This window comes from Pteronotus mesoamericanus, unplaced genomic scaffold (assembly GCF_021234165.1).
Source record: "Pteronotus mesoamericanus isolate MK-2021 breed Mesoamerican mustached bat unplaced genomic scaffold, CSHL_Meso_final contig_221, whole genome shotgun sequence".
Classification (NCBI taxonomy): Eukaryota; Metazoa; Chordata; class Mammalia; order Chiroptera; family Mormoopidae; genus Pteronotus; species Pteronotus mesoamericanus.
This window is the reverse complement of record NW_026555092.1, coordinates 20,145,217-20,171,047: the sequence shown is the minus strand read 5'-3', so window position 1 is coordinate 20,171,047 and position 25,831 is coordinate 20,145,217. Positions and strand designations below refer to the sequence as shown.

The window sequence follows — 25,831 nt, the reverse complement described above, 5'->3', positions numbered from 1 at the left end:
ACCACAAGCAATTTTTAATATCCCTGCCATTAAGGGACTGCCTTATTTGCATTATAGTTACAAAAACAACATAACTAGCATACAAACAGTAAATGATGTAATGTTGCTCCCAAACACACAGTATGTGAGGTGAGACCTTATGATGGTGGAGGAAGAGCTCTGAGTGATTTGGCATGTGCCAGACAACTGCCACCAGAGCTCAGCCACAGACCTGGAAAAAGGAAACAAAACAAAACAAAAACAGAATATAACAAGACATTAGGAGATTCCTAGGTGCTCAGAATGCAAAGAAGGAAAGCTGCCATTCCCAAGGATGAGGCCTTATTATCCTCCACAATCCCAAATGCTACATCTCCTGCAGTTCCCTGACTAACTCTCATACATGAGCTCGAGGAATACGTGCTAGAGGAATAAACAATAGAAGAAACACACAAAAGAGTATCACAGCAATGTGGCAGAGAAGCTTCCCCCGCTACAATGGGCAGCAGTACTGTTGTCCGGAGGAGGAATAGCTGGAATTATTTGGCTCAGGAGAGCTTTCTCTATGTAAGTAAGCAGATTATTATGCATTGGCTTAACACTTTTAGTTACCTGTTCCTTAAATTAGATCATGGACCATATGGAATAACTAGATAGCCTTGTTTGGGCCTACCAGCTACTCAAGACTGATCATGCAGAACTCACCTCAAGTGTAAGAGGAGGTCTGTAACCAGGCTGAGGTCCTGGGCACTGAGCAACTGGCAGCTAGTGCTCAGTAGCAGCAGCTGGTATGAGTAGAACAGTACTTGGACTAACATGAAGCCCCCAACCACACAGCCTTAGCTCTATGGAGTTTTGACAATTTTATTGGCTAAATGCTTCTTCCGAAGTTTACAGTTTAAAGTGTGGGCCTGCTCGTTGTCTCCTTCTTCTAAGCCCCCAATGGGGCAGGAACCTTTAGTACAGGTTCAGAGATGGGAAGTGGGAGGTGGGGTATAATAAGTGAGTTGGAAACCTGCTGATGCTCCACAGTTGGACAGCAGGACAGAAAAATTCCTACTTCCTTGTGCTAAAAACTGTCTATAAAAGACTTGAGCAGCATAGAGATAGGACCTAGAGTGCATCTTTGCCACTAGTCTCAGTTTTTGTGCCTCCATGGGAGTACACCCTTTGTCTTCCTACATTTCAGGAACAGAGTTATGTTATTTCAGTCTACACATTTTGCAGAAGTACATAGGCCCAAAATTGGCCATGAGGTTTGGGATTACCAGCTCCCCAACCTGGCAGGATGGGAAAAAAGAGAATGTGTCCATGAAAAGCTTTCGGAAGTGAGCCAGGTCTTCCACCCGAACTTCGATGCCATATTGATTAGCCAGGAGCTCGATGGTGCCTTGTACCACATATTCGTTCTGTAAGTGTGAGAGTGAGCAGGTGGAATAGACAACGTGGCCTCCTGGTTTCGTAGCAAGCAGTCCAGCCCTGAAAGAGACAGAAACAGTGAGCTTCCCAGAAGTAGGAGGGTAACAAAGGAGCTGGAAACATAGAGGTCTCTATTGTGGTGGGATAAGTAGCTGTGTCAACAGCCTCTGAAGTCCCTTCCACAATGAAAAGTCATTCTCAAGGCAGAGAGCAACCCAGCCTTACTCCATGGGCTCTCCTTAGAAACCTCCTCAAAATGATCCCCTGAGCTCTGGCTCTAGTTTTGAACCAAACCTTGATGCTGGCTATGGGTTGAGTCCTTACCCCAGCCCTACAGAACCTTGACCTCAGCAACTATTTTTCGAACTTGTGCTACTTACTGGGACTGGGACTAACATGGAGGTAAGTGAACATAAATGAATCTGTGCAGCCCACCCTTCTATGCATGTTTTACCACACAGGGTTTTTATGTTCCAGAGAAGGACCATCCCATGATGTCTGTCTCATCCAGGCAGATCCTCAGCCAGAAGACCCTTTTATGGGTGATGGTCTTGGCAAGAGCTTCCAGTCCCCCAGGTGACAAGACCTCTAGAGCACTCTGACATAAAGTTCTGAGTTTTTGTAAATCTATCACTCACGCAAGAAGCTGCACCTGCAGCATAGGTAACATCTGCCGTTCCTTCTTCCTCGACCGCTGAAAAATGTTGTTCTCCTCCTCATGAAGAGAGTGGCGGTCTGTGGTACAGGGTACATCCACCAGCACCTGCCCAGAAGTGTTAAAGGGTAAAGTATCAGAGTTCCTTACAGGCTCCTCTTCCTTAGGCCAGAGCTGTTTTGGGTTCCTGACCTGCGGGTTCTGCAGAGAGTTCCCTCTGCCCATCCTTCCATCATAGAGTACCTGACAAAGCGTCTCATCTGAACTTGGTAGACAATTGTGAGATAATGAGTGGGAAAATAGTATGCTTACGTATATTCATGGCTGGTCAAAAAACTAAAACTAACACACGAATAACTATAATTAAATAATTGATATCAATCTAGGAAGAAGTCTTCAGTGCTTCAGAGCTCTGTCCTTGGTTTGGTCCTTAGCTATTTGAATAAAAACATCTAATTTACACATCATACAATGCCCATAGGGTAGCTAATAAACTGAATAACAGGATTAGGATTTAAAATATCTTATACTAAGACAATGTCATATCCAATATGGAAAAATTTTAAAGTGAGAAGTGTAAAATCGTTCATTTACTAAGAGCCTATTCTGTGCTAGGCACTAGAAACAAAAACAAAACAAAAATTTTAATTGTCCTATATTTATGTTTCAAAAAGATAAAATCATCTAAGAAAATACGTGTGAATTTTTTGTTAAACAGAAACTCCAAGTAAATTAATAATGATCCAAATGTTCAATATTCTGATGTATTCCTAGGCTGCATGAATTGACACAGAACCTAGAGTAAAAGAAATAATGATTAGGCCTGGATGGTGTGGCTCAGTGGATTGAGTGCCAGCCTGTGAACCAAAAGGTAGTGGGTTTGGTTCCCAGTCTAGGGCAGCCTGGGTCTCTGGCCAGGTCCCCAGTAGGGGGCATGTGAGAGGCAACCACATTGATGTTTCTCTCCTCTTTCTCCCTCACTCCCCCTCTCTCAAAATAAATAAAAAAAATATTTTTTTTTAAAAAGGAAATAACGATTAGCTTATATTCTGGTCAGGTTTCCTATCTCAAGAACTGTGATGTGGCTCGCCTTCACAGTTTTTACTTTTTAGAAACATTAAATAGGGATGCCCAGTGAAGGGCCACTGGGATGTTTAGAAACCACATCACAGAGAAAAAGTAATACTTCAGTTTCCAGCAGCGTAGTAAACTAGATGTCCTGGAAACCCTTGTACTATATACCTAAGGATTGGGTAAAATATATCTTAAAAATACTTTTAATGCATAGCTCATAGAAAATTAGAGAAATCCTTAAAAGCAGAAGCACAAATCTAGGGAGGCATGCTGGAGCTGAAGGTAATGGCTTCTATCTGTCAGAAAATCCCCAGTAAACACTCACCTCCCCCCACCACCAAAAAAGGGGACAGAAAACAGGGCACTGGGCCCATTTGATGTAGGAAATTGGATTGAAAATCCATAGCAAAGCCAAAACCCTCAAAAGGCTACACTGTCAATCAAAGAGTGGACTTAAAAAATAAAAATACGCCCACAATAGACAATGGAACTTGTCTGTTTTGGCTTTAATTCAGGCCGAAAAGAAAAAAGAAATCTCCCTGAGAATTTGTAATCACTATAGTAGAAAGGTCAAATTCATAATGTCTGCATGATCCAGGAAACTCTGTATAGAATAATTAATGGTCCTAGGTTGACAGATCCTCCAAATACCTGGAAAAAGCAAATACAGATCCCTTTATGGAAGAATGCAAATCCTCTAATTAACTAGGGCTCTATAATTAACTAGGCAATAATCATACGCTGCCAAACAAAATCAGGTTTTTTCACTACTAGTAAAGGCAAAATAGCTTACAGCACACCAGCCCTCCAGCTGAAGAACTAGAAATGCTTAACAAAATATTTAAAATATCTATCTGAAATCATTAGAGATCTACTAAGGAAGCAAGAACTTGAGAGATTAGTATCCTAGAGAGAAAAAGTACAGGGAGATGAGCCAGAAGCATTCATCTCTACTATGGCTAAGAGGCAAGAAGTTGAACAGAACTTTCAGCAGTCTTATGGGGCTAGGGATAAAAACTTGAGTTCAGAGTCCACACCAAGATGCAAAGGGTCCTAATAAACAAATACCTCATGCCTTGAGTTGGACCCTTGAAATTTAATACCATGGGTATAAAGGTAAACTAGAAACAGAACAGAACTCTTAACCTCTAGATTTGAATCAGCCTCATTTCTAACTGAATTAAGATGATCTGCTTACGATGTTAATTGTCAGCCTGAAGGAAAACCAAATCCTTTCTAGAGGAAAATATGTAGAGCCTCAGATTATCTCTACAATTTTTCACACAAAATATCTGACATTCAAATAAAAATTAATACCAGGAAACAAAGCCAAATGATGAAAAACCAAGAGAAAAAATACATTTTAGAAGCTGACCCATGAGACAAAACAATCATAATTAATATGTTCAAGAACTAAGATAAAAAGACATGAAATTTTATAATTTCCAATTTCTACAGAACTGGAATTTTTTTTTTCAAAGGAACAGATGGAAGCTCTAAAATGAAAATACACTAACTGAAATTAAGAATTCAACAGATGGAGGGGTTCCTGCCTAGTGTGCCTCAGTTGGTTGGAGCATCATCCCGTACATGAAAAGTTTGGGGTTTCAGTTCCTAGTAAGGACACATACCTAGCTTGGGGTGGGGGACGTTCAACTCCTGGTCAGGGTGCATATGAGAGGAAACCAATCAATATTTCTCTCTTGCAGAGATATTTCTCTCTCTCTCTCTTCTTTCATCTCTCTCTAAAATCTATAAAACATATTTTTTAAAAAAAATAGATGCAGTGGGAATATAGAATGGTGCAGCCAGTATGGAAAACACTATGGAAGTTCCTCAAAAATTAAAAAATAGAGCTATCATATAACCCAGCGATTCTACTTCTGGGTATTTATCTGAAGGAGATGAAGACACTATCTTGAAAAGATATCGCCATGTTTATTGCAACATTATTTACAATAGACAATACATGGAGACAACCTAAGTGTCTATCAACAAATGAATGGATTAAAAAATGCAGCATTATATGTTTATATACAATGAAATATAATTCATCCATAAAAAAGAAGAAAAGCCTGCTATTTGAGACAACACGAAGGAAACTTGAGGGCATTATGCTAAGTGAAATAAGTCAGGTGAGGGGTGAAGAATGGGCAAAATCAGGGAAGGAGGTCAAAAGGTACAAACTTCCAGAATGCAATGGACAGCATGATGACTAAAGTTAACAATACTGTATGTATATTTGAAAATTGCTGAGAGTAGATCTTAAGAGTTCTCATCATTAAAAAAAAAAAAATTGTTACTATGTATGGTGATGAATGTTAACTAATCTTATTGTGATAATCATTTCACAATATATACGTATATCAAATCAGTATGTTGAACACCTAAACCTAATACAATGTTATATGTCAATTATATCTCAATCTTAAAAAAAAGATAAAAAGATAAAAAAAGATTTTTTATCTTAAAAAAAGAACTCAATGCATGCATTTGATAGCATATTAGACACTGCTAAAAAAAGGACTGGTGACTCAGGTCAAAATAAAAACCTCTAGATTGAGCCCCAGGAGGTGTGGCTCAGTGGATTGAGTGCCCGCCTGCAAACTGACAGTCAGCCATTGGATTCCTAATCAGGGCACATACCTGCGTTGTGGGCCAGGTCCCCAGTAGGGGGAGTGCAAGAGGCAACTACACACTGAAGATTCTCTCCCTCTCTTGTTCCCTCCCTTCCCCTCTCTCCGAAAAAATAAATAAATAAAAATCTCTTTTAAGAAAACCTCTAGATTGAATGAGGGAGAAAAGGAAATACAGAAAATAATATAAAATATATATGGGACATTGTGAAAAAGCCTAATATGTAATTAGAGTTTCAAAACTGTGAGAAAAAACAAGGCAGAAAAAATATGTAAAGAGACAATGGCTCTGTCTGGTGTGGCTCAGTGGAATGAACACCAGACTGAAAACCAAAGGGTCGCATATTTGATTCCCAGTCAGGGCACACACCTGGGTTGCAGGCCAGGTCCCCAGTAGGGGGCGCTTGAGAGGCACTCACACATTGATGTTTGTCTCCCTCTCTTCCTCCCTTTCGCTCTCTAAAAATAAATACAGTATTTTTGAAAAAATGAGACGATGGCTGAGGAGAGGGTAAAGGGGGTATAAATGGTGATGAAAGGAGACTTGGGGTACTAAACACCTAATATAATATACAAATGATGTATTATAGAATTGCACCCCTGAAACCTATATAATTTTATTAACCAGTGTCACCCCAATAAGTTCAATAAAAATAAATTAATTAATTAAATTTTTTAAAAAAGAGATAATGTCTGAAAATTTTCTAACACTAATGAAAAAACTCAGTTTTAGTAAATAAAAATCTTTTTTAAAAAAAGAACTTATACATACAACCCATGGGCATGAATCTAGTGGGAGGATTGCTTCAGGGAAGGGGGTACTGTGTGGAGGTGGGCAAAGGGGGAAATATTGGGACAACTGTAATAACATAATCAATAAAATACATTTTTAAATGTATCTATTTATTTATTTTTAGAGAGAGAGGAATGGAGGGAGAAAGGGAGTGAGAGAAACATTGATGTGCAAGAGATACATGGATCGGTTGCCTCTTGCATGCCCCCAGCCTGGGACCTGGCCTGCAACCCAGGCATCTGCCCTGACAGGGAATCAAACCTGCAACCTTTTGGTTCACAGGCCAGTGCTCAATCCACAGAGCCACACCAGCCAGGGTCAATAAAATATATTTTTTAAAAATAAAGAAATTTTAATAAGATTTACAGCTGGCTTGTCAATAGGAACAATGAATAGCAAAAGAAATAAGATCTTCAAAAGGCTGAAAGAAAATACTGCCATTCTATGTCCACTGAAATTATTTTTCAAATTTGTTCTTTACACTAAATGTAATCCCTGACAAAAGCCCTGAACATTGTGTTGTAAAAATTGGTACACTGATTCTAAAATTTATGAAAATGCAACGGAGCAAGAATAGCCAAGAAAAATTCAAAAATAAACAAGGTTGGAGGATTTACTAGATTAGATATCAAGACATCATAAAACTACAACTGAGATATATATTTTCTTGAAAAAAAAGACAAATATGCCAATAAACAGAAGAGAGCCCAGAAACAAACCCACAAATATATGGATAATTGATGTATGACAAAGGTGACATGGCAGAGCAGTGGGAAATGAACAGTCTTTTTAATGACTAATGTTGTATCCACTAAGTACCATTTTGATATCCTTATTTTGGTTACTATACATAAAAATCAGTTTCAAATGGATTGTAAATCTAAATGAGAAAGAGGTAAAACAAAAATGTTTCTAGAAGATAATAGAATATCTTCATTACCTTAATGTAGGCAAGAGTGTCTTAAAAAAGATCCAAAAGCACTAACCATGGTGATAAATTGGACATCAAAAATAAGAACTTATGCCCTGGCCAATGTGACTCAGTTTGTGGGAGTGTTCTCCCATAAACCAAAAGACTGCGAGTTCAACTCCTGATCAGGACACATGCCTAGGTTGTGGGCTCGGTACCCAGTTGGGGCACATGCAAGACACAATGAATTTATGTTTCCCTCCTTCTCCCTCCCTTTCCCTCTCTCTAAAATCAATAAGCATGTCCTCAGGTGAGAATTAAAAAATTAAATAAAAAAATAAGAACTTCTGTTTTAACATTAAGAGGGTGAAAAGATAAGTCATAGAGTAGAAGATATTTATAACACATACACATTCAATAAAGGACTCATATCCAGAATACATTAACAACTCTTACACAACAATAAGGAAAATAGAGACAACTCAATAGAAAAAAACAGGCAAAAGATGAATGTTTACTCAAAAAGAATGGCCAATAAACACATGAAAAGGTGTCCAAATTCATTAATCATCAGTGAAATGAAAATTAAAACCACAATGCAAATTACACCATTAGAAACACCACCAAAATGGCTAAAATGGGGAAAATATAGTATATGTTGATGAGGCTATGGAACAACTGGAATTCTCATACACTATAAGTAGGAATGTAAGCTGGCAGAATCACTTGGAAAACTATTTGATAGTATTGACTTAAGTTGAACATATACATATCTATGACCCAACAATTCAATAGAACTTATGGGTACATAAGTGCACCATAAAAACATTTACAAGAATATTGCCCTGGCTGGTGTGGCTCAGTAGATTGAATAGCAGCCTGTGAACTGAAAGGTTGTCAGTTTGATTCCCAGTCAGGGCACATGCCTGGGTTGCAGGCCAGGTCCCCAGCTGGGGGCATATGAGAGGCAACCAATTGATGTATCTCTCACATGTTGATGTTTCTCTCCCTCTCTTTCTCCCTCCCTTTCCCTGTCTCTAAAAATGAATAAATAAAATCTTTAAATGAAACATTTACAAGAATGTTCATAGCAATGTTGTTTGTAATCACTCAAAACTGGAAATAACGCAATTGTCTGTTATGGAAAGAATGAACAAATAAATTGTTATATATTCATACCATGGGACATAATCCAGCAACAATGAACAAACCACTGCCATAGGCAACAACATGGATGAATCCCACAAACATAATGTTGAAAGAAAAAGTCAGATAAGAATACTTACTATATGATTACATTTGTATAAAATTCAAAACATCCATGGTTTTAGAAGCCAGAAGAGCGATTACCTCTCAGAGGGTAGAAAGGGGCATAAGATTTTCTGGAATGCTGGTAATATACTTCTTTAAAGGGTAGTAATAATGCAAGGGGGGGCAAAAGTAGGTTTACTGCTGTGAGCATGTGAAACCCAGAGTATATCCTTGTATTATTATTAATTTCTATATTATTTTCCATACAAACAACTGTGTTATACTCCAATAGAAAATTAGAAAATTATGACAGGTTAACAAAAATAACCACAAAACTTAAGAGGAAACAAGCCTCCTTGAACAGAGTTAGCAGAAACTACAAGCAACAGTATTAAACCCCCAAATAATTTTGATGCTGAAATTATCTAATGTAGAACTAAAACATAAACCTTCCTAAATAACAAAAGAAATTAAAAGAAAACCAAAAGAGCAAAGAAAACAGATCACATAGTGAAATAAACAGTGAATAAAATAATTTGACAGAGCTGAGACCAAATTTATCAGTGATATCAATTGTTTTATTCAGTACTTTATTTTTTAAAGATTTTATTTATTTTTAGAAAGAGGGGAAGGGAGGGAGAAAAAGGAGAGAAATATTGATGTGTAACGAAAACATCAATCAGTTGCCTCTTATACATACCCCAACCAAGACCAGGTCTTCAACCAGGGCAGGTAACCTGACCGAAAATTGAACCTTTCACTTTACGGAACAATGCTCAACCAACTCATGCCAGTCAGGACCAATTGTTTTGAAATAATATAATTTACAGAATTATTTACAAAGCAAAACAATTCTATGAAGTATATATGAGAAACACCTAAAAGGAAATGATTAAACAAGGCTAATATAAAGGGATGGGCAAAGGTATAACTGCCATGCATATAAAAAAGAAAACTGTGAGTTTGCATACAACTATTTGTTCAACAAACAAATGTCCTTAACAATGACATCTTCAGGACATTAAAACTGTTTTCAAACATCTGAGGCACTTTCAAGAAAAACAGGAGGCAGCTCATTCTATATTGTTCCAGAAGGCATAGCTAGGATCAATGAATGGAATAATAATAATAAAAAAAATAAGAATTGTGACAATGACAATATTTTTAAGTGCTTCCTATATGCCAGGAACTGTGTTAAATGCATTCTTATTTAATTTTCACTTATGAAACAGGCACTACTATTATCATCATCATTTAACAGCTGAAGTTTAAATGCAATGTTAACTTGCCCAAATTTCCCCTGGTAACTTGCTGGCAAGTGATGAAGCCAGGACACCAATCCAGCAGTTTGACTTGAGAATCCTAGTACTCAACCATATACCATACAATCTATAGATTTTAATTCATAAGAAGAACTTCCTAACATCAGAGGTGGGCAATCACAGAAACTTAGTGAGTCCCTGTCAATGGAAGCATGCAGGCGCAGTGTGAATACCGATGGCTATTATCTGCCTAATCTTCATGGCCAGGTCCAATAGTAAGGACTTTCCCTGGGTACTCTCACTGAATCCTCATAACAACAGTATGCAGTAATGTTCCCTATTTTACTAATGAAGAGACTAAAGTTCAGCAATATCAAGCAGCTTTCACAAGTGAAATTTGTGGCAGCCCTGTGATACATACAGTAAACAGGTTAGGCAATGGCAGAAGTCATGCACTCTCCACTGTGTTCTGCTGCCTCCCTATCAGAAAAGCTGAATAGAGGATTTCTACACAAGTAGGAAGCAGGTATCTCACAACAACCCAAGATTCTATAAGCTTTGGTCTTTCTTTTCAGTTTCTTAGAGTGGATGAGGCAGGACAATGAGAATAGATTGTCAGACGAGTCAGATGACAACACAGAAACAACAGCTATATATTTTTATATCTTTAGAAGTATATGTATTCTTTTTCTGCACAGATTTTCTTTTTTTAGAAGTTTATGTTTTCAATAAATATTTGTAGAATGTGCTAATTAAAATAAAATACAAATAATTTTAAAATATAAAAATTACTTTCAATATCATTCATAATAACAGAATGTAAATTAGTTGCTATCAGTTTGGCAAAAACAAGAAGTCTGATAACACCAATGGTGGCAGAATAAGAGGAAATGGTACTCTTATTCATTCACAGAATTGAAATTGATTTAATATCCACAGAGAGTGATTTAGTAACCTCTGTCAAAATCTTAAATGCATATAACTGTTATCTAGCAATTATACTTCAGAAACATAAAACTAAAAAGGACAGAATCTCAGGGTACATTATTAAGTGAAAAAAAAAGAAAACCAAATTCAGCATAGTGAGTATAATACATTACTAATCCTATTTTTTAAAAACACACACACACATATTTATATTTGTATATACACAAAGAATATATTTTCAAGGATAAATTAAATATAAACAATGGTCATCTGTAGGAAAAGGAGGTAGGTGGTTATGAAACAGGAGTAAGAAGGAAATGTACTTTTCACTGGATACCCTTTTGTTTCTTCCGAATTTTGCACCATGTACTGTATTAATATTCAAAAATAAATAAAATGAGCTTATTCATGTTTATTTTAATGAGAGTTTCTAAGCAACAGACTGAGTTGAGAAATAAAATAAGCCTAACAAACTTTTCTTATACTCAGTCAGAATCAAACTCTTTTTGCTGCTGTCTCTAGTGAAGATAGTAGCCAGTCATCCAAGCTAAACTGACAGTTCTGCAGATGACTGTTTTCTCCAAATTTCCATGGAGAGCTGACCAAGGCCAGAAACAGCGCAATATGGTCAAACATGTACCTTAATCCTACTGCCCTAGGACCTGGAGTCAGGAGGAGGAGGACAGAGTTGCCTATCTGGATGTCCCAGGTCAGGAATCACTCACCCGATCATAGCTATCCCCCTCCAGTTCTCCCCACTTCCTGCCATCCAATGAGGTGACTCGAACTCGACTCTTATCTCTGATATCTTGAGGTACATAGCTATGAAGGACCTTCTGAAGTCTGACTGTTCGGGAAGTGGAGAGATCGTTGGCAGCAAGATTGCCTGTAGGAATATAAATTTTAGGAAATTTTAGGATTGTTTTCTTACTTCTGTAAAAAATGCCATTAGGCCCTGGCTGGTATGGCTCAGTGGGTTGAGAACCGGCCTGCAAACTGAAAGGTCGCTGGTTCAATTCCCAGTCAGGGCACATGCCTGGGTTGCAGTTCAGGTCCCCAGCTGGAGATATGAGAGGGGAACTCGTCAATGTCTCTCCTTCTCTTTCTCCCTCCCTTCCTATCTCTCTAAAAATAAATAAATAAAATATTTTAAAAATATTTAAAAAATAAAAAATGCCATTGGAACCTTGATAGGGATTGCACTGAATCTATAGATGGCTTTGGGTAGTACGGACATTTTATGCCTGTGGAAATAAAGAAATTTCAGAGGCCATGGCCCAGGAAAACACCCCACAAATAATGGTTGCAAAAAGAAAAGAAGGTGCCCAAGTCCCTGATGATTGTGGAGCCTCCATACCAGCCCTGGACTACTTATATTCCAGCTTCTCTCGTGAAAGAGAGAAATAAACTTTTCTTCTTTAGGCCAATTAGTTGAGTTTTTAATTGCATATGATGAAAATCTAATCCTTATTGATTCACCATCTATCTTTCATTTTCTCTTTTGTAACAGACACAAGTTCAAGAAATATCTCACTTTGCTCTTAGTTCTACAATTAAAAAAAAAAATTACTGCAAGCTTGATAATAAACGGCAATTGATACCTGGCCTCAGAGTCAAGGAGCAAAATGGAGGTGGGAAGTGTGGTCAAAAACTAAACAGTACATATCTTATTTAATGGGAATGATCACTACTATAAACCAGTTTAGTGTTCCAAAAAAAATATACCAGTTTTGAGGACACTCAAGGAAGTAAAAATTGGATTCTACGTTCAAGAGGAATTTGCAATTGGATAGGAACTGAAAACAGAGAAGTTGGGTCCAGTTCTGGCTCTATCTTCAACTTACAAATCTTTAAGTAAAAGATTTAAGTTAATTAATCTCTCCAAAGCTCAACTTCCCCCTTCAGAAAATAGGAGGGCTGGACTCCACTACTAAAATGGTAAGACGTGGGCCTATCCCCAAGGAATTCATAATCTTGAATAGGGAGGAGATACATACCCAGCAGAGCTCTGAGGCAAGGCTAACAATGTGCTAACTGTTGCAAGGGTGATGCCCATGGCTGGACACGCAGGAGACAGAAGCATCACTTCTCAACTGGTCAATAGAAATCATGAGGTAAGGCTTCCAAAAGGTGGCACTCTTGAGCTAAGGCTCTAAAGTCAGAAGGCTATAAACAGGCCAGCTGGGATTGGGTAAGAGTATTCTTGAGAGAAAACATAAAACCAATAAAGGGGGAGGCTAATTTGGGCAATAGAGAGGAGCAGGATATGGCTGAAGCACATAAAGTCTGGGGAAGAATAACATATAAAGCTATAAAGGGTCACTGCAGCCAGATCTTACTGCTTTAGCTGGCAGGCTAAGGAAATGAAACTTGATCTTAGAGACGAGTAAACAGATGAAAAGGAATGAAAGTATCATGTGGTAAATTAACCAGGGTGCTACTTTAATCTGCCTTGGGAGACCTTGCTCTGCTCAGCAATCTTCCTTGACCAACTGACAAAGAATTAGAGGAAATAATCACCAATAGAAAAAGTACACTAGCTTAGCAAGCAAGCACTATCCTGTCTCTGACCTTAGAACCAGAGAGCCCATCATACTCAGTGAGCCCCTGACTGAGGTAGGGAGCCCCCCCCCACCCCGCCCAAGACACCAGCCCTCTGACTTACGGCAACAACCAGTCTGAAGCAGCGCTAGTGTCTTTCCCCCAGGGGCTGCACAGAGGTCAAGCACTGTGTCACCAGGCTGTAGGCCAAGGGCCAGGACAGGCAGCAAGGAGGCAGCATCCATCAGGTAGTAGTCCATGACACCTAGGGTGCCAAGCCTAGAAGAGAGAAGAGCACCTTATCATCAACTTTCAAGTTAGAAGAACCACTGAGAGTCAAGGTCACCAAGTCCATGCCCTCAGGGGCTGCTGAGCTCTACTCACCAAAAAATCATTTCTCAGACCCACACTCATTTATTTACTTACTCATCCACTCATCTACACAGCAGAGTAATTTTTTTTTGACATTTTCTTTGACATTTTATTTATTTTCAGAGAGAAGGGAAGGGAAGGAAAGAAACATTGGTTGCTTCTTGCAAGCCCCCAGTTAGGGACCTGGCCTGCAATCCAGGCATTTGCCCTGACCCCTGGAATAGAACCAGTGACCTTTCAGTTTGCAGGCCAGTGCTCAATCCCCTGAGCTACACCAGCCAGAGCCAGAGTAATCCTTTTAAAACATAGATCAATTCACTCTAATCCAGCTCCACTAGCCATTTTGCTATTCCTTAATTAAGCCATGCGTGCTCCGATCTCAGGCTCTTTTTTAGTTGCTGTACCTTCTGCCTACAACACTCTTTCCCCAAATATGCCTCATTTGTTTCCTCACTTCCTCAGGTTTCTTCTCACAAGTTACCTCATTAGAGAGGCACTGCCATTTCCTGACTACTCTATCTAAAAATAGAAGCCACCTACTCCTATCACCTTCTATCTCTCTATTTTGCATTGATTTTTTTTTCTTTAAAGCAGTTACTATTTATTTTATATGTATAGATGTGTGTATGTATATATCTCTTCTCTTTCTCTCCCTATTAGAATGAGGCAAGGATTTTTCCTGATTTGTTCATCATAATATCCCCAAGACCTGAAACAGTGCCTGGCATTTAGTAGGAACCCAGTTTTATTGGGTTGCATAATTAAGATACAAAGTGCTTTGTGGATTCAGAGAAGAGTGCCATCAATTATGTCTGTCAGAGATCTGAGTTAGGTCTGATGAAGGAAAAGGCTTTCATTGGGTAAAAAATTAAATATAGAAAAAAGGATGGCAGGAGACTTGACTTGGGGTAGCAAGTACACAATACAATATACAGATGATGTATTATAGACTTATACACCTGAAACCTATATAATTTTCCAATGTCACCCCAATAAATTCAATTAAAAGTAAAAAAATAAAAAATAACAATACATAGTGCTTGCTGGTGTGGCTCAGTGGATTGAGTGCCGGCCTGGGAACCAAAAAATCACTGGTTCAATTCCCAGTCAGGACACATGCCTGGGTTGCAGGCCAGGTCCCCAGTTGGGGGCTTGCGAGAGGCAACCGATTCTCTCATACATTGATGTTTCTCTCCCTCTCTTTCTCCCTCTTTTCCCCTCTTTCTAAAAAGAAATGAATAAAATCATTTTTAAAAATACATAAAAAAAGAAAGAAAGAATGAATGAAGAGTAGTATTCCAAGCAGTACGAAAAAGAAGCAAAGGAAGAGAAGTGTAGAAACTCATAGCTTCTTTCAGAAGCAGTGATAATCTGGTGTGATAGAAATACAAGGTGCATGGCCCTAGCCAGGTAGCTCAGTTGGTTAGAACATCGTCCTGCTATACAAAGGTTGTGGGTTCAATCCCCAGCCAGGACACATACAAGAATCAACCGATAAATACGTAAGACAAGTGAGACAACTCTCTCTCTCTCTCAAATCAATAAATAATTTAAAAAATAAATACAAAGTGATGAGATTGAGTTTGGAAAGCAGATAAAGGCCAGGTTGAAAGTGGTCTTAAACCCTTTGCCAAGGAGTTATAATCTGTAGGTTGATAATAAAAGTTTAGGGAAAATGATGTGATCTGAAGTTTTAGAAAGCTAGGTAGGCTAAAAAGAAAATATTAGAGATACTAGTGAAAAGGCTGTTAAAAGAGTCCAAGTAAGAGCCAACAAGGTGTGAAGAGAAGCAGCAATGGTGTGGTAGAGAAAGGGACAACAGACAAGAACCTAAAGGTCACAGAAAGACTCTTCATTGTCACTCCTGTTTTCATGAGGGCAATTGGTGGTACACCCATTCCCCATTCCCCTGCCTGAGGCACAGCTCAGCATGGAGAGCCACTGGTGTCACCCTCAAGGAGACAGAAACCTCTTCCTTGCTGCCCCGACAGGAAGGCTTTGGGAGAAAGATATGACAAGACATAAGACATAGATAGCACCACTGTTGGGTCAGCTATAGGAGCTACAATCTCCAATTGTGAAGCTGTGACCTCTCCAGCATTCAGAAATGGGCTCAGGCTATGAGGGGATATTTTCAAAGTTAAGTCATGCTTGGGCTGTCTGTGAAACTATGTGCCTCATGCCTCAAAAGAAGAATGGGAAGAAAAGCATTAAATTGTTATCACATCAGCACTGGCCCACAAAACCCATTCTCCTCAAGTTCCTTCCTTTTGGAGCTATCGCTCCTTAACATTTTTTTTTTTTTAATTCACAGACAGTTTTGAGAATGTGCTAAAAGCTACAGTGGCTTTCCAAAACAAGCACAACTTTTCAGACAATTTCAGGAGGTTCCAGGAAGGTTCAGGAGGTCAAGTCTGAGAAGTTAAGATCCCCTTGATTTACAGGGAGCCCATCAAGACGAGGAGGAAGAGAAATCGCAAACCCATAGGAGCTGCTTCCCCAACTACTCTTTAAGGTGTCCTCCCTGAGTAGCAGCCAAGCACCTCAGACAACTTAGGAAACTACATGGTTCTTACTCCATAGTTCTGCCTAAAGCCACTGCCTCCAAATTGGTCCCCAAACCTGTTCCAATCTCTTCCCTTTCCCCCACAGCAACTAAAATGATCTTCCTGAGCATTGCTTTAATGAGATTAATATCAATAGTAAGATATAGTATTTATGAGTGATAAATTGAAGGTATATATATTAGATGTTTGACATGCATCATTTCATTTAATCCTCACCACAACCTTATGAGGCAGGAGAACCTGAATTCCAGAGCCAGCCTTCCTGGATCTCAAATCCAATCCAGTTGCTCATTAGTTGTGTGACCTTCAGCAAATTACTCAACCTCTCTGTGCCTCAGTATCCTCATCTATAAAGACAGTACCCACCAGAGAGCTTTATTATAAGGATTAAAGAAATCAATATAAGTCAAACACTTAGAACAGTAGCTGGCATATAGTAAGCTATAGTGTCAGCTATTACTACTATTCCTTTGCAGATAAGGAAAACAAGGCCTATTTATCCAATGCCACATGTCTACTAAGTGATGAAGGCAGGATCCAAATCTATGTTTTCTTGGCTCCAAAGCCCATGCTTATAACCATTGTGCATTATTGCCTTTCTCCTACTCAGAAACCCTTTCTGCTGGTTCTCGAAAACAGATCTTCGCGATTAACAGCAATACATACTAAAGAGCACATAGTATGAAGCCATCCAACCCCAGCAATTCCAGATATTTTTAAGCAACCCTGGGTCACCAAAAAAAAATCCCCTTCCCCCAACTTACAAGCTCCTGGCATTAAAGATTCTCACATATGGCCACCCCATACTTTTCCAGACTCATCTCTTACTACTCTTAGGCATACAGCCTTCCTTCAGTTGTTAGGACTATTGCAAAAGCCTCCTAATTTCTAGCCCATTTCTAGCCTTGCCCTCTCCAATCTGTTTTCCACACAGCAGCTAGAATGATATTTTAAGAAGTCAAATTTGGTCATATCATTCCCCAGTTTAAAACCTTTCAGGATTCCCTCTTACCTTTAGAGAAAAAGTCTAAAAATCCCTTATGGCCTATAAAATCTTTATAATCTGGCTCCTCCCTGTTTCTGGAGTCTCATATTCAGCCTCTTACCCCTGTCCCATCCTCATGCCACCAGCTTTAATTCTTACTCAGTTTTCAGGTCTTAGCTTCAACTTCGCATCCTTAGAAAAGACTAAGTAATATCCCCTAATTATAAGACTTCATAGCATTTCACACTTCTCCTTTGTAGTACTTAACAGAATCATGAGTAGTTTTTTAATAGCTATCTTCCTCACTAAATTGTAAGCTCTATGAGGGCTTGTGCACCTGTAACCCAGGCACTTAAGAGTTCCTGGCATTTGGAATACAATAAAAATGTGTTAAATGACTCAATCCATCAAAGATCAATTCCACACTCTCCAGCTAACACTGATCTCTCCTTTTCTCAAAATGTAAAACACAATTTAGCATTTTATTACAGAGTCTTTTCTCATTCCACTTCATAAACATCTGAGCATTGGATCACAAGACCAGAAGTTTTATTTTCTTCTCCCTGGTCTTGTACTAACTCTGTGCCCTTAGGCAAGTCCTGTTTCCTAGGCAAGTCCCACTTCTTCTTTGGTACTATGAGGTTACTTGTCCTACCCACTTTGATGGGTGGTTATGAGGGAAAAATGAGAAAGTAATTATAAACAACACACATTTTAACTGGAGAGGGTGTTAGTAAATGCGCAAGTAAAAGTTAACAGTAGATCAGATTTGATTTAAAGTCCAGACTGTGGAGTTAGACCACCTGAGTCTAAGTACTACCTGTACCACTTACTAAGGGACCTAAAGTAAGTAAGGGCTTTAACTTCTCTGAAGCTCAGTTTCCTCAAATGTAAAGAGGAACAATAACATTACCTCTGAGGGCTGTTAACAGAACAAAAGAAGATAACATATGTACAGCACTTAGAAAAATGGCTAGCATATATAAGCACTCAGTAAATATTAGTAATGTTATGATCTCAATCAAAGAAGGCAAGAGCTGGGTCTCTTCCTGTCTACTTTCAGCAGACACTCAGGACAGCCCCAGCCATGGCTCCAGATCCTACCTGGCAGGAGGGAAACGGCTGACATCCCCTCTGGTGAAAGTGAAGCATCGAAGGTTTGGACTGAAGGCCCAGGAAGCTGGGGATGGAGCTGCCGTTTGGCCACTCTCAGGCTCCAGCTCCCCAACACACTGGGCTTTATTCACAAAGTCCCTGGCACACAGCTGCTCCAGTTCAGCACTCACATGATCACAGGCAGCAAAATTATTGACCAGTGCGCCATACTTCTGCTCTGAGAGAAGACTGACCCGGATCGATGGCCAAAGATCCCCAAACTGCACACCATAGGTCATGTCAAAATTCTGCAGAGCCAGTCGAGTGGCAGGAAATTTGGGCTCTGTGGCAGCCTACAAGGGAAAGAACAGGCTTATTGGTCTTCCAGTCTTGCCTCTATCCACTACAGCATAACCCCACCAATACCTCAGATCTCTAGAGCTAGAATAGATCCAGTAAGTCCTTCCTTTGGGTCCTGCCTCTGCCTGTCAGAGAAGTGTGGGAGAGAAAAGTACTGAGGAGCTGGCCTTTCTATCTCATGGTTGTGAGAGAAAGGAAGCTGTAGCTCTCACGATAGCATGTGGGGGTCACCAAGAAAGGGGGTACTCGAGTCCTTGGAATAAGAGGAACTTAAGAGAATGGGAGCTCAGAAGAGGACTCTTGGGGAAAATCTACAGAAGGTTGGAAGAAACTATGGAGGCCTTAGGGGAAACTTCAGGCAAAAACAAAAGGCTCTCTCTTTCCAAAAAGTTCTTCCATTTTCTAAAGCACTTTCATGTCTCCCATCTTATGTGAGTACCACAACAGACAGTTCAGTGGGATACAAAGAAATACCGACCTTCCACATTTGATGGAGATGAGGGTAACTTACCTAAGGTCATACCCCTTAGGTAATGCAATCAAAGGATGGAGAGTCATTTTGGGAGAGTTTCCAGACCCCAGGGAGGTAAGAAAAGGAGGGTTAATAAAAAGGGTTACTTCTACAATGACTGCTACGGGGGTAGCAGAGAGGGACATCAGTCGGGCTTAAAGAGCATGAAAGTAGATTAAAAGAAAAATGAAGACCTCAGCTGAGTCCATAAGTTGGTCCTGATTGCCACAGCTGGGATGCTTACTATACCTAGCAGTCTTGTACCTGTGAATTTTGCCCTGGTCTGGATCTCTGGTTTGGTCAGACCTCTTGTTTCAGCCCTCATTTCTGATTATGGAGAGGGCTCTTGCTCCGACCAGGGCTCTTGCTCCGGCCATGGCTCTTGCCACGGTGAGGACTCTTGTTCCTGCTCCTGCTGTGGTGGGGGCTCTTGCTCTTGCCTTGCCTTTTGCCATGGTGGGGACTCTTGCTTCGACTCTGACTTCTGCTACGGCGGACACTCTTGCTTAGGTTGTGATTTTTACTATATTGGAGACTCTCACTCTGATCCTTACTTATGCTTTGGTGGGGACTATTGCTCCGGCTCCGACTTTTGCTTTGATGAGGACTCCTGCTCTGGCTCCGACTTCTGCTAAGATGGAGACTCTTGCTTTTACTCTGACTTCTGCCAGGATGGTGGAGATTCTCACATTGGCTCTGACTTCTGCTTTGGAGGGCATTCTTGTTCTGGATGCCACTACTCTGGCATTCACTAATAATAACAGTTGAACTACAGCTGGGTTTACTGCTACAGCTGGAACTCTTGGGTGAAGGCAATGGACAGCTGTAGGGTATCTGGGGTGGCTCTTTACGAGAGCCTTGAGAAGCCACAGAGTAGACATGAAAGCCACAGGGCACAGTATCAGGGTGGCCCTGGGGTCGGGGGACAATGGGTAAACTTCGGGGGTCTAAAGGTGTTCTCAAAGGGATAAAAGAATAGATGTGGGTAGAACACGGAGGTCCTACAGGCTGATGATGGGGTTGGGGTGGGCCCCTGGGAGTGCCATGGGTACCACAAGGGGACACCATGGGCTGGTTATGACACTGGGGGGGACCTGTGGAACCAGAGAGTGGACTGGGATCAGGGGTAGGGGGAACCACAGAATATATATGAGTACTGCAAGGGGCTCCTAGTGGGGGTCCTTGGGGGTGGTTCTGAGCATAAATATTGGGTAAAACAGGATCACAAGGAAGGCGGATGGGAAGGGAAGTGGGGATAACAGTTTTGAGGGTTCTAGGGACCAGAGTAGGTAAGACAGTCCCTTGGAGTTTTTTTGGGCAGGAATTCGAACAAGTTGTGATGGATGTCACCATACAAGAAGGATCAGAGAGACCAGAAGGGCAGGAGGGAGGTGGAGGAGAAGCACTGACTTTAGGGAGCTTGGATTGGTCAGGAGCGTTCTGGGCAGTGGTGACAAGAGAGCGACATCTGTGGGGAGTACATGGCTGTTTTAACTCTGGGGATTTGGGGGACTTCACTTGGGGGCAAACTGGGATAACGAGAGGGGGTTCATTATATCTTCTGTGGGGAGGTGGCTGAGGTGGAGATAGAAACTCATTGCCCACAGGTGAAGGGAAAGAGAGAGCAGAATAAGGACAGTGAGTGGACAGGGGAGGCGGTGGTTCCTGGGAATATGGGGGAGCAGAAACTGTGGCACCAGAAAAGAGGTAAGAGCTCCCACCAGTCTCCCAGGAGAAAACGGACTCAAAGCTAGGCTTCTTGGGGGCCTGCAACTGGGGTGAACAAGAAGAACCAGTAATCCCAGGGGGTAAACAGATGACACAATAAGGGGTCCCAGGGGCATATACGTGGACCTCTGGGGGAAGATTGGAATCATGATTTGAGCCCTCCTGAGGTGAATTAGAACAGCTAGGTGCATTTGCCCGAGAAGAAAGTGGGGAGCCACAATAATTTTTCTCAAGTGGTGGATCAAGCTGTGGTTTAGGTTCAGAAGAATCTGGAGGAATAAGACAGATTTGGTAAAGCTGGCCAGTGGGTGGGGAAGATGCTGAAGAAAGAGGAGGATCATTATAACTTCTCCCTGAGGATCCGGCAGGGTACAGAGGGGAGATTTGTGAGATTTCCAAGACCCTGTGATAAAGGGGTGGGGAAATTACAGCTCTAGATTCCATGGGCCGGTAAGCAAGGGGAGGTGAAATCGTGGGGACAGTTTCCAAACGAACATGAGTGAGGGGAGAGGTCACTGGACTGGCTCGTGGGGGCCGATGAGTCGGGGGAAGGTAGGTCACCGGGTTTGTTGGCCCAGTTGAAGGACATTCAACACAGTAACAAGGGTAAGTGTTCTGGTCAATATAAGGGCTTCGGGGACAAGGACGCGGTGTTCTCGGGGGACTCATCAAGCTGCAATAAGGGCTCTGCGCATGGAGAGGGGGTGACTCCTTCAGTTTGGACCTGCCAAAATAAGGGCTCGGAAGGGGCGAACCCGAGCGGATAGGCCTTCCGAAGACTTGAGAACAGGGTTCAAAAGGACATCTCGCCAGGCGCAAAGGAGGTTGTGAGGGCGGGGAGGAAATCGGTTCGGGCAGGGAGCCGGGCGTGCACGTTTTGGAAGAAATACCAGGGCTACAGGTGAGGCCCGAAAAACGGTCACTGGAGAACTGGGTAGAACCCAGAGAATGTGGGGTGTCGGTGCACCTTTTGCCCGGGTTTGGGGAAGGGCCGGAGGCATGGGCAGGGTGATCGCTGTAACCTTTCTTGTGTGCCAGAGGTAGCTCGAGGGTGAGGAAGGGGTTGAATCCTTTCCCGGAGGGCAGCGGAGACCCAGAAAGGAAGGGGATGTTACTCTGGCATTTTCCGAGGGGTGAAGGTGGCCGGGCTGAAAGTTCCATAAGGAGAAGAGGTCGTGTGGGATGGGGGGTAAGGGAGGGGACAGGGTAAGAAAGAGGGGACGGGAGGGGAAAAGGGAGGAAGGGAAGTGTAAGGAGTACAGGGGGTCAAGGGGAAGAAAACGACGAGCTGGGAAACTAAAGGCGATAACGTAATTGGAAGAATGAGAGCGGTGGTGATGACGTAACTTAGAGAGGCGGAGTCAGGGGGCTGCGGACCGGACAGGAGGAAGAGTCCAAGACTTGTGGCGAAATAAAAGGGAGGACAGAGACGCTGAATACTCAGACGTGAGTGGGAGGTGCCTCGTGACGCCCCCTAAAGGGCGGGGAAAAGAGCCCAAAGGCGTTCCAGAGGGGCGGGAGTAGCGAACTTGAGAGCAGAGCGAAGCGGAAGGGCTGGAGAAGTTTCCCGTGGGGCGACCGCCAGAGGCCATTGTCACTGCTCCCTCCTGGGCCCCGGGCTGGACCTTACCCATTTCTTCTTATACCGGTGTCTCCGCGGGACCTTCGCGAAGTGCGGTCGCTTCAGCAGGTCCCGAACACCTCTCACTACCAGCGCAGCCATGACGGCGTGCGCTGCCGGGTAATTCCGACCGGAACAGCAACGTGAGACTTAGGTTCCGGAGAGGTGGTGTGCGCCACGCCAAACGAAAGAGGGAGGGATTTACGGCTGACTCCTCGCGGGCCTCCTTTTACCTTTACAGAGGTGCAAATCTCGCCCCTCCACGATTCTTTTGAGGATGCTAGAAAAGAGCAATAATTCGCACGGAATAGAATGGTGGCTCCGCCTGGATGCTTGGAGCATTGAGAAAGCCTCCATAAAGGTCCTTACCCCAGCTGGGGGAATCAGGGAGGTCGGGGAGCTGGCAGGAGTACTGAGTTACCCAGGCAGATAGTGGCGGGAAAGGCCTTCAGGAAGGTAGAAGTAGCAGGAGAAAGATAGTAAGGTAGAGAAAAACGAGCCAAGTAGACGTGTAGGCAGAGAGGGATTTATAGTGAAGCTAATGAAAGCGTAAGTTTGTAGACCTGTCATTTGCACTACCCCCTTAAAGGCCCTAATGTATTAGGTAATGTACCTAATGTATTACTTTTCTTAAAGAGAACCTCCCGAATTGTGTAAGCTTTGGGCTCCGCAAAAGTTGACTCCACCTTAGGGAAACCGACACCATCATAGGGAGCCAGTGGAGAGGAGGGACATGATAACTGTTTTTAAAAGTGATCATCTAGGGCAGAGTAGAGTGATCGCCAGTTGTTGGTAAAAGTGGTCATCTGACAGCCAATGATGGCTGATGTAAGTGGAGAGATCAGATGAGAGATGATTGGATTAGTGTGGCAGTGAAGATGAAAAGAGGATAGATCCCACTTAGTAAGTGGAGAGCTCAGATGAGAGATGATTGGATTAGTGTGATGGCAGTGAAGATGAAGAGAAGAGGATAGATCCCACTTAGAATTAAGAGAGACATTGCAGGATTTACTGACTGATCTGCCCTATATAAAATAGCATAGAGTACACCACTAGTCGATAGCTGTCCTTTTACCCTGCTTTTATTCTTATGACTTATTACCTTATATTTATTTTCTTAATTGTCTGCAAAGTTATCATTTTTAATAGGTGAGAAACATACCCTATGATGCCCTGTGTTCATTGCAGCATTTTTTATAGTAGTCAAGATTTGGAAGTAACCCAAGTGCCCATTAGTAGATGAGTGGGTAAAAAGCTGTGGTACATTTATACAATGGAATATTACTCAGTGGTAAAAAAAAATAAATAAAATAAGGAAGTCTTACCCTTTGTGACCACAAAGATGGACCTGAAGAGTATTATGATAAGTGAAATAAGCCAGTCAGAGAAAAGACAAGTACAGATGATTTCATGCATGTGTGGAATCTAATTAACAAAATAAGTTAAAATAGAAACAGACTCATAGATAGAGAACATACAGTTGACAGAGGGAAGGGGAGTTGCAGGGCTGGGTAAAAAATGTGACGGGATTAAGGAAGAAAAAAAAATAGCCTTGGCTGGTGTGGTTCAGTGGATTGAGCTCTGGCCTGCGAACCAAAGGGTCGCTCGTTTGATTCCCAGTGTAGGGTACATGCCTAGGTTGCAGGCCAGGTCTCCAAGTAGGGGTCGTGTGAGATGCAACCACACATTGATGTTTCTCTCCCTCTCTCCCTCCTTTCCCTTCTCTAAAAATAAATAAAATCTTAAAAAAAAGAAAAAAGAAAAAAAAAAACCACCTCATAGACACAAACAGTATGGTGATTACCAGAGGGGAGGGAAGGGAGGTAAAAGAGGGTGTAGAGAGAATGAGTAGTGGTGGAAGGAGACTTGACTTGGGTGGTGAACACAATACAATCAATAGACAGATGTATTATAGAGTTGTACATCTGAAACCTATATAATTTTATTTACCAATGTCACCCCAATAAATTCAATTTAAAAAGGTGTAAATCATAACTCATACAAATATAAAGTGAACACATGCCAAAGATTTTCTTCATCATATTAAACTACTCATTTGTTATCATCCTAAATAATGAGGGAACCAGTAAGATGGTAGGACTTGTTCAAGTGAGAATTTGAGGTTCAAAGATTTAGATTATCAGCCAACAGAATGCTAGTAGTTGTGAAATCATTAATAACCTATTAAGTAACAAACTAATGTTTAGAATTATCTCTTCTATCGCATGGAGCTCAATTCCATCTCTACTGGACAAAATTCATAACTATGGATGGGAATCATTTGCATTGCTCTCAGACAAGAATTATTGACATTGTAAGTGGTTTTCTACAAGTTAACCTCTACCCCTACAAAGTTGTAAGATAGCCTAGTCAATATAAAGTCAATCAAATTATATGCCAACGCTATAATGGAAGAGCACCCAGTAATCCTCTTCTGCCCTTTACATGTTCCGGACTATTTTTCTGGATCTGAATTCCCTCAGTAGAATGTAATATTCAAAAGAGCAAGGATTTTCCCTGGCTGGATGACTTGTTTGGTGGGAGCATTGTACCATATACCAAAAGGCTACAGGTTCGATTTCCAGTCAGGGCACATACATATGTTGCAGGTTCAATCCCACATCCGGGAGTATTACGAGGCAACTGATCAATGTTTCTCTCTCTCTGCTTCTCTCCCTCCCTCTCTCTCAAAAATCAATTTAAAAAAACATATCCTTGGATGAGGATTAAATAATAATAGAAAGTAAGAATTTTGTTTAATTCATTGCTGAATTTTCAGCACCTATAATTGTATGTGGTACATAGCTGGCTCTCAATCAATATTAATTGAATGAGTGAGTGAAAGATGATAAGGTGGAAATGTAAGTATAAACAAAATTTTCAAGAAAAATGTTCCCAGGAATCTGGCAGTTGTAAGATGGAGGGAGATATGTATAGAGAAGGGCCTTTAAAAAAAAAAAAAACTCATAAGCATTTAAATGCAGATAAGGAGCATGGATGGACCTGAAGACTGTTGTGCTAAGTGAAATAAGCCAGTGAGTGAAAGACAAATACCATATGATCTCATTTATATGTGTAATCTAATGGACAAACTGAACTAACAAGCAAAGTACAATCAGAGGCATAGATACATGGAACAGACTGG

General features: G+C 41.2%; 1 protein-coding gene across 1 annotated transcript; it reads right to left on the bottom strand.

Annotated features, from left to right (window-relative positions):
* On the bottom strand, positions 1 to 22,802 carry NSUN4 (NOP2/Sun RNA methyltransferase 4). Its single transcript, XM_054572169.1, has 6 exons — positions 22,696 to 22,802; positions 18,476 to 18,819; positions 13,572 to 13,726; positions 11,632 to 11,792; positions 2,037 to 2,161; positions 1 to 1,458 (listed from the first exon to the last, which is right to left on the bottom strand). Exons 1-6 carry the CDS (start codon positions 22,786 to 22,788, stop codon positions 1,182 to 1,184), a joined length of 1,155 nt encoding a protein of 384 aa, XP_054428144.1. The 5' UTR covers positions 22,789 to 22,802; the 3' UTR covers positions 1 to 1,181.
* Between the last annotated feature and the right edge of the window lie 3,029 nt (positions 22,803 to 25,831).